This window comes from Trichosurus vulpecula, chromosome 4, assembly GCF_011100635.1.
Source record: "Trichosurus vulpecula isolate mTriVul1 chromosome 4, mTriVul1.pri, whole genome shotgun sequence".
Classification (NCBI taxonomy): domain Eukaryota; kingdom Metazoa; phylum Chordata; class Mammalia; order Diprotodontia; family Phalangeridae; genus Trichosurus; species Trichosurus vulpecula.
The window spans coordinates 307836476-307850442 of NC_050576.1; the positions used below are offsets into that span (position 1 = coordinate 307836476).

At 36.4% G+C, this 13967-nt stretch overlaps 1 protein-coding gene across 1 annotated transcript in view; it reads left to right on the top strand.

The window, feature by feature from the left end:
* The window catches only part of LOC118847811 (protein SGT1 homolog), a 70740-nt gene that overhangs the window by 53388 nt on the left and 3385 nt on the right, over window positions 1-13967 (top strand). Inside the window, exon 11 of the mRNA XM_036756440.1 lies at window positions 12879-12969. Coding sequence (XP_036612335.1) covers window positions 12879-12969 — 91 coding nt within the window. The remainder of the gene's footprint in view (window positions 1-12878; window positions 12970-13967) is intronic.

Below are 13967 nucleotides of genomic sequence, written 5' to 3' on the forward strand. Positions count from 1 at the left end.
GACTTAACCTTGGTGGGTCTTAAGTTTCCTTGTCTATAAAATGAGGGAATTGAATTAGATGACTTCTGGGGTCCTTGCCAGATCCTAAGTTTCTGATATGTGAATATGAGTGAGAGCATTTTTGAAATTTCTAATTTAAAATTGCCTTCAGAGATAGGTTATTAGTTATACCATAATGTCAAGCTCATTATAGGACATTTTCCTTGGTCCACTACCTTTTTTCTCCCTCCCTCTTTCCTTTTCACACTCTATAGACCCTGGAGGATAAGGGTCTATTTAGGCCCGAGGGCAGGCCTAGATTGAAGCTGGACGCTGGACACCAGCTTACACAGAGTACATCAGGAAGTACACTGACTGATGTCAGTCCCTCTGTATTCTCTGTCTGTGGTGAGTCACTCAGCAAGTGCTTTCTCTGTGCTGGGCAGTGTGTTAAGTGCTCTTGATCCAAACAAAGGCAAAAAACCCAGTTCCTACCCTCAAGGAATATACATTCTATTAGAAGAGACACTGTAAATAACTGGTTACAAACAAATTATATACAGAATAGATAAATTGAACGTAATCTGTCAGGGGAACTTAATAAGTAGCTGGAGGTACCGGGAGAAGCCTTCTGTAGAAGATGAATTTTGAGTTGGTTCTTGAAAGAAGTTAAGGAAACTTAAGGGGTGGAGGTGAGGGGGAAGAGCATTTCTAGGAATGGGATATGGCCAGTGAAAATTCATAGAGTTGAGAAACCATTTATATACATGAAAGGTGGTAAGGGTCTTAACTGTAGTTGTGGCTATAGGCATGGAGAGAAAGGGTTGTACATGAGAGATGTTGTGAAGGTAGAAATGACTAGGTTTGATAATGGATTTGATAAGTGGGGTGCATGTAAGTGAGGAGTTGAGAATGATGCCAAGGCTGGGGCCTAGATGCCTGAGAGGATGGTGATCCCCACAGCAGGAATAGAGAAGTTTTAAAAGAGGTACAGTTATAGGGGGAAAGATAATAAATTCTGTTTTGGACATGTTTCATTTAAGATGCCTACAGGACATCTAGTTTGAGATGTTGAAGAGCCAATGGAGATGTGCAACTGGCTCAGGAGAGAAACAAGGACTAGATAGATATGTTGATCTGGTAGTCATCTGCTTAATGATGATAATTGAACCCATGGGAACTAATGAGATCACCAAGTTAAATTGCCTATTGATGGCAAAGAAAAGCATACCATATTGCATAATATTGCTTTGGTCAAGCCTCTTAAAGCCTCTAAAATGGTGGAGGATGATTTAAGGAGATGTGAAGGAGATTTAAATTTGAAATTGGAATCTGAGGACCTAGGTCAGAGTCCTGAGGTCATGACCTACAGTTTAAAGAAACACTGAAGGGGTCACACAAGTGGAAAAAGTTTAAGAAGCCCTGGATTAGATGACCTTTGAGGTCCCTTTCTAGCTCTGTTTCTATGACCCTGTGATCCTAATACTTAAACCTTACCTATTTTGAGAATTACATGAGATAATATTCAAAATACTTTGTAGCTCTAACTTTATAAATAGAAGCTAATTTTAATGTATATTATAAGAATGATGGTGGAGATGTGAATTGACTGAGCATAGGCAGTTGAATCATTGCAAATCAAGGACTGTCTGTATCAGAACTTTAGTGATAGCTTTGCACTCTGTCTTATTAGGCAAATAAATAATTCCAGAAAAGTGACAATACTTTATTCCGGTGCACTGTTTGTCAAGAAGAACATTCCTTCCTCTTGTATAAAAATGTAGGAACTCTAGTAATCTTTTCTTCTCAGGTTATAAAGGAAATGATTATTAGCTCCAAATGATTCCTTGAAGCTTTCCCTCCATTTTCTCAAATCCAATATATCTAAAATAGATTTTTTCTTTTTCTAAGCCAATTTTAACTGCTTCCCCTAAATTTTCCTATTTCTGTCAGTAGCAACATTAAAGAAAATACTGAGTTTTTCCTCCAAACTCGAAATTTCAGATTCATTTTGAGTCTCTTACCTTGTATTTATTTAGTAAATCATTGTTCTATGAATTCTCCACTAAAGTGTTTCACAACTTAGAAAAATGCACAGCTCTTCCTTTTTTACACTCCTTGGTTCCCATTGTTACTGATCTAGTTTAGGCCCTTGTCACTTCACAGTTGAATTCCTGCAGGAACCTTAGATTGCATATGATTGCATATGATCTGAATATTGCAAGGTGGGGGGCACCTTAGAAATTTCCTAGTTCTATACCTGGGGCAGCTAGGTGGCCTGGTGGATAGAGTGCTAGGCCTGTAGTGAGGAAGACTCATCTTTGTGAGTTCAGATCCAATCTCAGAATAGCTGTGTGACTCTGGGCAAGTCACTTCAAAAATATTTATTTATTTATTTTTAGTTTTCAGCATTCACTTCCATAAGACTTCGAGTTCCAAATTTTCTCTGCCTCCTGTTGAGGGTTGAGGGAGATGAGGTCTGGGAACCCCAAGACTGGAGTTCCCAGACAGGGTTGTTGAGGGGGAGTGCCCCTCAAGAACCTGAGTACTGGAGAGGGTTGGGGCCATCTGGAATGAATACATGGACCCAAGCATTCTTCAAGTCAAAGTGGCAAAGATTTCTTACGCTGGGCAAGAATTCTTAGGGAACCTGCAACCTTACAGTGGTGCAGGTAAAGTTTTTATAGGAGATTTTGGGGTGAAACATGTCAATTAGGTGTTTTGGAGTGGGATTAGCAAGTGGTTAAGGGGTGGTCAGTTCTTAAAGGAGCATGCTTTTTGTATCTAATGCACAGGTATCTTTCCCAGAGTTCACTGGGAAATAGCCCAATGGGGAGCTACCTGGAGGTGTGGTATTAGGCCTGAAATGTCACTAAGTCAACTAATGGTCAGAGCTGACTGGAAATATCCAGGCTGCTTCCACCAAATGTCTTGTTAGACAAGAAAAATGTAAGGGAGTATACATATATCTGGGTCTAGCATGCACATGATAGGCCAGTGAGTAGGGCATATCTCTATGACCCAGTACGCAGCCAGTTCAGCACATTTATAGGAAGTCTAAACTAATAAATTCTGTAGGTACTGCTGGATGCAGTATCAGGAGGAGAGATAAGTGTTTCGCTAGGGCATGCTGCCCTTGAACTGGAGAGGAACTTCCTGAGACAATATTTTGAGGCTAGGGAGAGGTGTGATTTTAGAACTGGATGTGGTTTTGGAATTGGGGTCCAGGCACAGGCATCCAAGCAGAGGCTAAGAAGAAATGTGATGTTAGAATTAGGGTCCAGGCACAAGCACCCAAGGACCCCATCACTCCCTTCTCTCCACCTACTCCAAGACAGCATGCAGTCTGATATAGGCTCTACATAAATATTCATATTAAACATATTTTTACATTAGTCATGTTGTAAAGAAGAATTAGAACCATGGGAGGAACCATGAGAAAGAAGACACTAAAAAAAACCCCAAAAGAGCAAATAGTATGCTTCGATCTGAATTCAGACTACATAGTTCTTTTTCTGGATGTAGATAACATTTTCCATCATGAATCTTTTGGAATTGACTTAGATCCTTGAATTGCTGAGAAGAACTAAGTTAGTCATTGTACAATGTTGCTTTTACTGTGTACAATGTTCTCCTGGTTCTGCTCACTTTATTTAGCATCAGTTCATATAAGTCTTTCCAAGTTTTTCTGAAATATGCTTGCTCATCATTTCTTATGGAGCTAGTATTCCATTACATTCATATACCACAACTTGTTCAGCCATTCCCCGGTTGATGGGCATCCCCTCAATTTCAAATTCTTGCCTGCCACAAAAAGAACTGCTATAAATATTTTGTATATGTGGGTCCTTTTCCCATTTTTATGATCTCTTTGGGATACAGACCTAGTAGTGGTATTTCTGGATCAAAGAGTATGCACGGTTTTATAGCCCTTTGGGCATAGTTCCAAATTGCTCTCCAGAATGGTTGGATCAGTTCACAACTCCATCAACAATGCATTAGTGTTCCACTTTTTTGGGGCAGGTCACTTAACCCTGTTTGCCTCAGTTCCTCATCTGTAAAATGATGTGGAAAAGAAAATGGTAAACCACTCTAGTATCTTTGCCAAGAAAACTCCAAATGGGATCATGAAGAGTTGGACATGATTGAACAACAGCAAAAGTTCTGTTACGTGTATGATACTAAGTTCATTATAAATGAGGTCAGAGTGTAGGGAGATTAAGTGATTTGTCCAAGGTCATAGGTAAAACATGGTAGAGGGAAAACTATAGACCCTTGGGTCTCCTTTTCCTAATAAAGTGCTCATTTTCATTTGTGGCGTGTTCAGTTGATCTTCCTGCCTTGTGTCTCCCTCCTTATTCTTTTCTTCTACCTGTGCTCAGAGGTCAGCTAAGTTTTTTTGAAAACTTTTTTAAAAATCTTGAAAAGCTTTTATCAGGTTATTGTATTTAAAATTTTCATTGATTTCTCATTACTTAGAGGTGAGTGCTGTATTTTGAGATCAACTGAGTTTCAGATACTAGCTTTGCCTCTTATAAGCTTTATGATCTTGGACAAGTAATTTAATTTTTCTGCATTTCAATTTCTTCATTGGTTAAACAAGGAGGTTAGATTAGATGAACTCAAATATCCTTTCTATCTTTAAGTATATGAGCTAAGTCTAAATGCCTTAACCTGCCTTTTAAAAATCCTTTGTAATTTGGCTGTATCTAGTTTATATAAATAGTTTAAATGCCTTTGCTCTTTCTCCATTTAATCCATTCCATAGTATCACTTTCATCTTGTAATGCTCAAGTTCAGGAGTCTACAAATGGCATCCTGTTGCCATGTGTAAAATTCATTCTCTGTTGCCTGTTTTTAATTTTTTATTTATTGGTTCTGAACTTCACAAACAAAAGCTATTTACATAATGGAAAGTAAAAAAGAAAAAAAAAGAGGATTGCATGTGAAACCATGAATATATTATGTATAGTTTATTTTTTAGAAATAAAGTATATAATACATTCAATATGTTGTTTTGAAAGCTGTCCTGGTTGTCTTTGTTTCTTTCTGATCTTCCTTCTGTTTTTTCCTGTGAATTTAAAAAAATACTTTAGCAGCACACTTTTCTTTTGGAAAACACTATTCCTACCTTCTTTCTCCTCCCCAATTCTCGTCTCCCCCTCACCCCTATAAAAAAAGAAAAACAAATCCTTGTAACAAATAAGCATAGTCAAGTAAAATAAATTCACACATTTATCATGTCCAAAAATTTCTCATTTTGCATCTTAAGTCTTTCACCCCTTTGTCAGGAGGTAGCATAATCCATCATTGCTCCTTTTGAGTTGTGGCTGGTTAGTTGCACTAATCAGCCTTTCAAAATTGTTTTTCTTTACAGTGTTGTTACTGTATAAGTTGTTCCCCTGGATCTTCTTGCTTTGCTTTGCATCAGTTCATGCAGGTCTTCCCATATTTCTCTTTTCATAATTTCATAATTCTCCTTTTCATAATTTCTTATGGCATGAGAATGGTCCATTAGTTTCTTATATCATGATTTGTTCAGCCATCCCTCAATTGATGGGCATCCTTCCTTTGCTGGTCTCTCAAGTATAATCTGACTTATTTAGGCTTGTTTATTACTTCCCAATATTGTTGTTTTGGTCCTTCGTTCTCAAAGAGGACTGTGACATCAGGAAGGTCATGCCATGACTTGCAAGTGAGTTGGATTTAAGTGAAGGAGGAGTGTGCAAAGTCACTAGCCTCACTCTCTCCTCTGGGGCCTTCTGAATCCAGTGGCAAGATATAGATCAGGATCAGATCAGGATGACTGGAGATGGTGATGTACAATAAACAAAATTTGCTCAAGGTCAATCACATATATCATACCGATTAAAACTTCTGTGCTCTGTTTACTCTGCCTGAAATGCTTTTCTCCTTTCTGCTTATCTAAATTTTTTCTACATTTTATATAAAATTTAGTTCAGATCCAGCCCTCCCTTATCTAATCCAGCTCATAGTAATCTCTTCCTTCTCTTAACTCTTGTTGGCTTACCGTCAATACCACAGTTTTGTAGTTAATTGTTTACCAGTTATTTCCCAAAATTTAGTTTCCTCTCCCAAATAGATTTTAAATCCCTTAGGACAGAAACTGTATCTTATACTTCTATTGCATTCACTGTAGTGCTGGACATATAGCAGACATCCAAATTCTAGGTGAGGTGATTTGACTGAATTGAGTAACTATTGGCAGTCAGCTAAGAACTAAGGTTGATGTGATTAAAGCACAAGGTTGTTACTGTTGGCAGTTCCTTTTATTTCATTGTCTTTGCAAGTCTAATAACTACATTTGACATTTCCTTTATGAAATTTTTATGAAGTAAAGACTTTACGTTGACCTTTTGAAAAAAAATTGTATTCAGCTCAGTAAACATTAGTTCAAACAAATGGGTTAGGTTAGCACAGTGTACTTCCAGAAGATACTAGTGACCCACATGTGTCTTATTATGTACTTGACCAATACTCTTATACTTCTCTATTGCAAATTTGTGTCATTGATTACCTTGGCTAATAACTCTTGGTATTTTTGCCATTTACCTATATAGAAAAAGTGAGTGGCCTGGAAAAGTGGTAATGAAGATGGGAAACTTGTAGACATTTAGTTCCAAGCTTGCTTTAGGAATAAGAAAGTAGTTATATTACAAATTCTCATTTGTTAACTGTGGTTGTAGAGATCCAAATTTTCTTCTATCACAGGGATTTATACTAAACTACCATAGTAAAAGCTTCCACAATATAATGTCAGCATAAGCAGTGTCAGACTATTTTTAAATAGATTCAGTTCAAATGCACAATACTGTAGTGTTTATTTTGATATGTTATTCATTGGAATTGTATTAGTATATTTAGTTTATAGCAGTACCTAATAGCTGTATATCTTGGGGTGAGCTTCCCAGGAAAGTTCTGTGTTCCAAGACTCCATTTTTATACTCAGAGGAATCTGAATTCTGGGTTATAATTTTATCATTAACATCAGAATTTTAATGTAGGAAAGTTGGCAGTGTTAAAATCACTATCCTAGGAGCAAGGGATGCAGTTTCTAGGCACAGATCATAATATCATATATTTAAAGTTGGAAGGGACCTCAGAGGTCATTTGTGTCTCTGAGGCCATTAGCACATCCTCTCATTTTACAGATTAGGAAACTGAGGCCCCCCAAGGTGTTAAGAGCCTTGCCAAAGGTCATACAGGTAGAAAGTAAGAGAGCTGGGATTTGAACACAGATTCTCTTACTCAAAATCCAGTTTTGTTTCTACTTTCTTTTTATTTAATTTTGAGCCCTTTGCAATTGGACTTCCTTATCACTAACTGAAATTTAATTGTCTTTTAATTGCTGAAAATTAATTGCTAAATTGCTTTAAAAAGTTTCTTAGTATTCTTTCTTTTTGAACTCTGTGATATTTGACACTAGTGACTACCGGCTTGTCCTGAATTTTTTCTCCTCTTTGGGTTTTTGTTCTCTTCTAATTTTCTTCTTATCTGTTTCAGTGTTCCTTCTTGGGCTCTTTGCTGGATCATCATCCAACTCTTGCCTCTTAAACATGGATGTTTTCTTAAATCAACCATTTTCTTATCCTTAAAAAAACTACATAATCTGTATATTCAAAATAATCCTGTTTGTCTGGAGTTCATTCTGAACTTCTTTCTATTCTTTTTTGTGCATTTAAAAAAAGTATTACAACCACCTTTTTTTGGTGTCACTTTGTTTTCTAAGCTATTTATTCTCCTTACAGTTATTTCCTCCAGAATTTTTATTATTTTTTTTATCTCTTGCTTTATTTCTTCTAAGTATTCATGTGTCTGTGGAGAATTCATCTTTTCCTTTGAGTATCTATTTGCAGTTGTACTATTTTGGGGGGTATCTCTAGATTTGCAATAATTTTTGATACTGGTTGGTTTTCTTTGATTTACCTACTTCTCCAGCTTTAGTTTCTGAATGGCAGCTTTGTCCAAGATCCAGATGCTCTCCCCTGCTCTGCTTTCGATAAGATGGTTGACCCTTTTTTGGTCTTGCCTTGAGTCCTTTGGATACCTGCATTGACTTCCAACTCCTGGGATTAGTTCTTTCTAGAGTTTTGAGGTTCAGAGTGATGCATCTTTAGGGTCCTCTTTGATAGTTTCATTACAAAATACTAGGAACCTTGGAGACCCCGAGCCTGGGGTTATTATTATCTGAATATTGCATTTGCAGTGCTGGTTTCTGCCTGATGCTGGTGTTCAGGGCTTCAAAGGTCCCTGTTTCTGTCCTTCCTGGAGCTTTCTCAGGGAAGCCCTCCACTCTTGCCTCCAGACACAGAGCCTTGCTTACAGGCCATATCAGGTCTTTGGCCACAGTGCTACTTATTTTGCTAAAGGACCCTCTTTCCTGTGGCCCTTGGATTTTAGGCTGACTTTTTGGACAATTCTGTAGAAGAAATTACTTTACCGTAGTTTCTTTCTGGATTTTTTTTATCGTTATTCACTCTGGTGTGAACTTTAAGGTTTTGCTAGAATAGATGTGTGGGAATTAGGCATTATATTTCTATTCGGGCAGCCATCTTGGCTTGAAGTCTTCAGTATCCTTTTAATTGGGCTCCATTTCTCTAGATCCTCCCACTTGTAATCTGTTCTCTACAATGCTACCCAAGTGACATTCCTAAAGTACAGGTACGACCATGTCATTCCTGCTCAATAAGCTTTAGTAGCCCTAGGATATAGGATACTAGGATTAAAAATTCCTCTGCTTGGCATTTTAAGGCCTTCATAGTCTAACTTCAATTTAACATTCTAGGTTTATTATACCTTACTCTCCTTCGGACATGCTGCACTCCAGCCAAATTGAGCTCCCTGTTCTTCATGACACTCTATCTTTCATTTCTGTGCCTTTATCCAAGCTGTCTATGGAATACATGGAATGTACTCTGTCTTTATAAAATCCCTAGCTTCCTTCAGAACTCAGGTCAAGTACCATCTCCTCCTGCATGGTGCCTTTTTTGACCCCTCACTCTGCAGCTATGAGTACCCCACCCTAAGCTACTTTATATTAACACATTTCAGCATATGTTGTTCAGTACTGTAGAATGTAAACTCCTTGAGTTCAGGGTTTTGTATCCCAATGCCTACTACAGTACATGGCACATGGGCACCCGCTTAATAAAGTTTTGTTGATTTATAGATTGATTTTTAACACAGTGGATTTTGCTTCTTATTAACTAGGAGACTGTAGGCACATCATCCACATCTCTGGGTCTCTATTTGCAAAATGTGGAGGTTGGACTAGATGATCTCTAAACTCTTTTTAGCTCTAAAATGAAATCTAATTTAGCAAGGTAGGTAGTCTTAAGAATTTCGAGTGAGATATTCTGATATTTGATGTGTGTCAATTAAAAAAGAATGAGGGATTTTTGTGTATTTCATTACAGCTTTGTACTTTTGTGAATTTTATGTGATCCATCAGTTATAATAGTGTAGATTTAAGTGCGGTTTTTTTTTCTTGTTAGTATTTCATCTGATGTCTCAGTTAAATATAGTTTAATAATAATTTGTGATTTTATAGTATACTCTGAGAGGCAAATAAATTTGCTTTAATTTTGTTAAAATATGTGAGTTCTGGCTTTCCTTTCCCAAAATATGGTGTTAAATATGTTTCTTTAAAGATGTTGCACCAGATAAGACCATCTGTCATTGGAGAATAGGCAACTGGTTTAAAAATTTTATTAATATATTTTGTTTTTATATGTCATGTTTTTTTTTTAAATCTTAAGTTGTGTGTATATTTTGTGTACCAGACTCAATTTAAATAGTATTTTTAAATCTTCTATTGGAGTTGGCATAAACAAGGTGTTGAAAACATTTTCATTTGAAACTGAAATCCCTTACTGGATACTGGCCATTTTCACCAAGATCATAAAGACATTTTTTTTCTGTAATATCCTCTAATAAAATGTTTAATGTTTTTAAAGTGGAGCTGCATTGTAGAGGGAGTTTACTATTCTAATTAACATAAAACCAATGATTGAACAGATGTTACTCCCTTCATAGCATCGTAATCTTATTCTTAGATTTTGTTTTAAAATATTGAAAGGAATTACTTCAGTATTAATTGTTCTAAGTGTGTTTGTTCAGTTTTAAATAGCTAGAATTTGTTTCTTCTGTAGGTTACTTTTAAAGTTAAAAGTATTTATTCATTCGCTACCTCTTATCAGCATTGTCTATCCCATCACTTAAATAATCTTCAAAGGTCTCTTATTTCAGGTGTGTAGGTGTTAGCTTATAGGGCCCCACTCCTTAGTAGATAGGTTAATTACTTGCTGTGGCAAAAAACAAACTCATCATTTGGGGGCCATTATTTTGATTATACATTTTTTCAAGCTTAGGCTTGTCCTCAGGTGACATAGTAAGTTGCCTGACCTATACTGGGAACTTTTCAAGTTTTATAGGATCTGCCAGAGCAAATACTCTATTAGCATTGTCTTTATAGACCTAGCATTAGGAAGGAGAGAAAAAAGGGAAAATGGAAGCAGTGTTGAAAGGGAGGCTATGAGAATACATTTACACTAACACATTGTTGATAGAGCTGTGAATTGGTCCAGCTGTTTGTGAAAACAATTCAGAAATAGGCAAGAAAAAGGCACTGTTCATCCTCTTTGGTGAACCCACTCCTGGGTAGGCATACAAACCAAAGGTAAAAAAATGGAAAGAAAGCAACAAGTAGAAAAATATACATAGCTTTGTTTTTTGTGGTAGCAAAGTAGTGGAAACAAAATGAGCACCCATTGATAAGAAATACCTGAACAAACATGAATGTATTGGAATATTATTGTTCAGTAAGAAATGGCAGATACAAGGAATTCAAAGAAATGGGAAGATTTTTATTAATTGATATAGTGAGATAAGCAGAACCAGAACAATGTACACAATAATTCTAACAGCACAAAGGGGTAAATCACTAAGGAAGCTGAACTGAATAACTGAAAAATGACAAATGATCCCAGAAAGGTGGAGTTGACTGCAAAGGAAGAATGTTGCACATGGTGCATGATAGCGGGTCACTCACTTCTTCCTGTTTTCGCTTAACTGATTTTCTTTGATATGAGGTATAGGCAGTTGAAGATGTAAGGTTGGAGGTCAGCAGAGAGATTGGGGCAGGACAGGTAGATTTGAGAATCATCCACATAGATGCCTGGTGATTAAATTCATGGGAGCTGATAAGATCACCAAGTGAAATAGTATAGAGGGAGAAGAGAAGAACAGAACCCCGAGGGACACAGCTCCTCTTCAGATGCCTACTTTATTTAGATGCTTTAGTTATATGTTCACATATTACTTGTCTAAAGTAAAATTACTTTCTAAAGGGGAGACTGTTTAGTTCAGTTTCATCACAGTAAGTATATGTTCAGCATAAACTCATAGATTATTCAGCATTCTTTGGAGGCAGAATATGAAACACTGAATGCTTCTGTACTATGTATTATATTCAGTTAACTGTTTCCACTTAAGCCTCACGTACAGATTAGTATATATTGCTACCTTTACTTTTGTAATAAATTTATGCAACTGTACTGTTTAGTTTACTATTATAGACTTAACGGCACTTAGCACAGTACCTGGCACATGGTAATGCTTGTTTCCTTTTACCTAATTTACATAGCTTTCATGATTTGAACTGACAGTATGTAATAGTGATGAGGAATTACATGAGAGATACAAGGCTAGACAGTGAAGAAAATGAAGGATTAGATGGAGCCCAGATGGAGAGCAAAAGGAAACAATTTGTAACTGCCTTATTGTAGGATCAGCCTGAAGCCCTTAGCATGTAAGATGCTCCATGATCTGACCTATATCATCCTTTCTAAATTTTCACTCTGTTCAGTTCAATTCAACAGTTAATTTAACAATTTAAAAAATTGTGTGTTTTGTGGTAGGAATACAAAAGCAAAAAATAAAACAGTCTCTACCCTCAAAGAATTTGTATTTGAATTGGGAGGAAAATATCTTTACAGCTAAGTCAATACCAAATAATTTAAAAATTTCTTCCATTTTTGTTTTTTTGCTTTGCTTCACTCCACTCCATTCAAACTGGCCTGATTGCTTAACCTCAAATATGTCTTGCCCTTTTCCACTTTGACATATTATTCATGCCATTCTCTCCTCTTGGAATGCCCTTTCTTTCCATCTTTATCTATTAGAGTTCCTGGCCATCTTTAAGACCCAGTTGAAATACCATTTGCTCATTGAAACAGCATCACCCCAAACCCAGCTGCATTACTCTTCTAATAGCCACTTACTGTCTGTGTCACTCATTTGACATTATCATGTACTTAGCTTGTAAGTATATGTATACAGTATACCTAGATTATAGGGTCATAAAGGGCAAGGATCGTGTCTTACATATTTTTTGTATCCCTTGCAGTTCTTAGCTTAATGCCTTGCCAATGATAGGCATTTGACAGATATTTACTAAATGCATGCATAAATCAAGTGAAATTCTTATTATAGGCATCAAAAAGTGATCGTGACTTTTATACACTGGAAGAAAGTTTCTAAAATTGTGCTGTGACGATTAGGGAGTAAGCGTGAGAGTAAATGCATACAAAAAAATGAATATTGATTCTGAGACCCATTTTATTGGTAATTATTGGTAACCTGGTACATATTGTTCTGAATTCTACATTTTTCAAAGATGAGTTTTTAGTCTGGAAACAAAAAGATGAATAGCATATCAGTATTTCTTAATATTTTATTTAAGGAAAAGTTGCCAAAACCATGTAATTTATCTCATAAAAATTTGATGACATTTAAGGAAACTCTTAAGTCTTTGTGGACTGCTGTCTGTGATTTGTACTTGGAATTTTTTTTTTGTTTTGTTTTTGTATTTTCTCTAGATTGAAATAAAAATGAAAAAGTCAGAGGCCGTAAGATGGGAGAAGCTGGAGGGACAAAGAGATGTATCCAAACCCAAACAATTCACACCAGGTTTGTTTTGTGACCTTGATGAGCTTGAAATTCAAACATTGTACCATTGACATTAAACAGTAATGAGCATTCTTTCCACTTTCATTATTTATGTCCTCAAGATGAAATACATTGAGGATAATAAGGTTGTTCTGGAAATGAATACAAAATTGTAATTCTTGTAAAGGTCCTAACTTTATAAGCTATAAAAATTCAGAAGTAATTTAGAATGAATGCTGAGTGAATGACAGAGAGAAGTTCAAGTTTGTATTTGTCTTAAATTGTCTCCTTGGCGATTCTTTTTGTGTTAGATGTTTCCCTTTGGCTTGTGTGAATTAATTGCTCACCTTACCTTTTCTGGGTTGTTTGTTTTCCACCTCTCTTTTTTATCCCTCTGTCTTTGTTGAGGTAGTCAAATCCAAATTTCCTGGAATTTCAGGATAATTGGTACATTTTACTACAGTGCTAATTCCCACCATACAAGGGTTCAGTTTCAGGGAAATAAATCATATTTTAAGAAGCTTTTAATTCAACAAATAGATTTTAAGTTACCTACTTTGCAGAGAACTGCAGTAAGTGTCAGGAGGATGAAGAGATGCAAACAATATAGAGCACAGTTCTAGTAAGGGAGATCAAAATAGTTGTTCAAGGTATAATGTTGTTTGGTCATTTCAGTTGTGTCTAACTTCGTGTCCCCATTTAGGGTTTTCTTGGCAAAGATACTGGAGTGGTTTGCCATTTCCTTCTCCAGCCCATTTTACTGCTGAGGAAACTGAGGCAAACAGAGTTAAATGGCATGCTTAGGGTCACACAGCTATTAATTGTCTGAGGCCAGATTTAAACTCAGGAAGAAGAGTCTTCCTGACTCCAGGACTGGCACTCTATCCACTGTGCCACCTAGCTACCCTTTAAGGTATAATATGCAGGTATAATAACTAGCATGAAATGCTTGGTCATTTCAAAGGAGGGGAGAGATTATTATATGATTATGATGAAATCAGAGCTCATGCAATAACCCA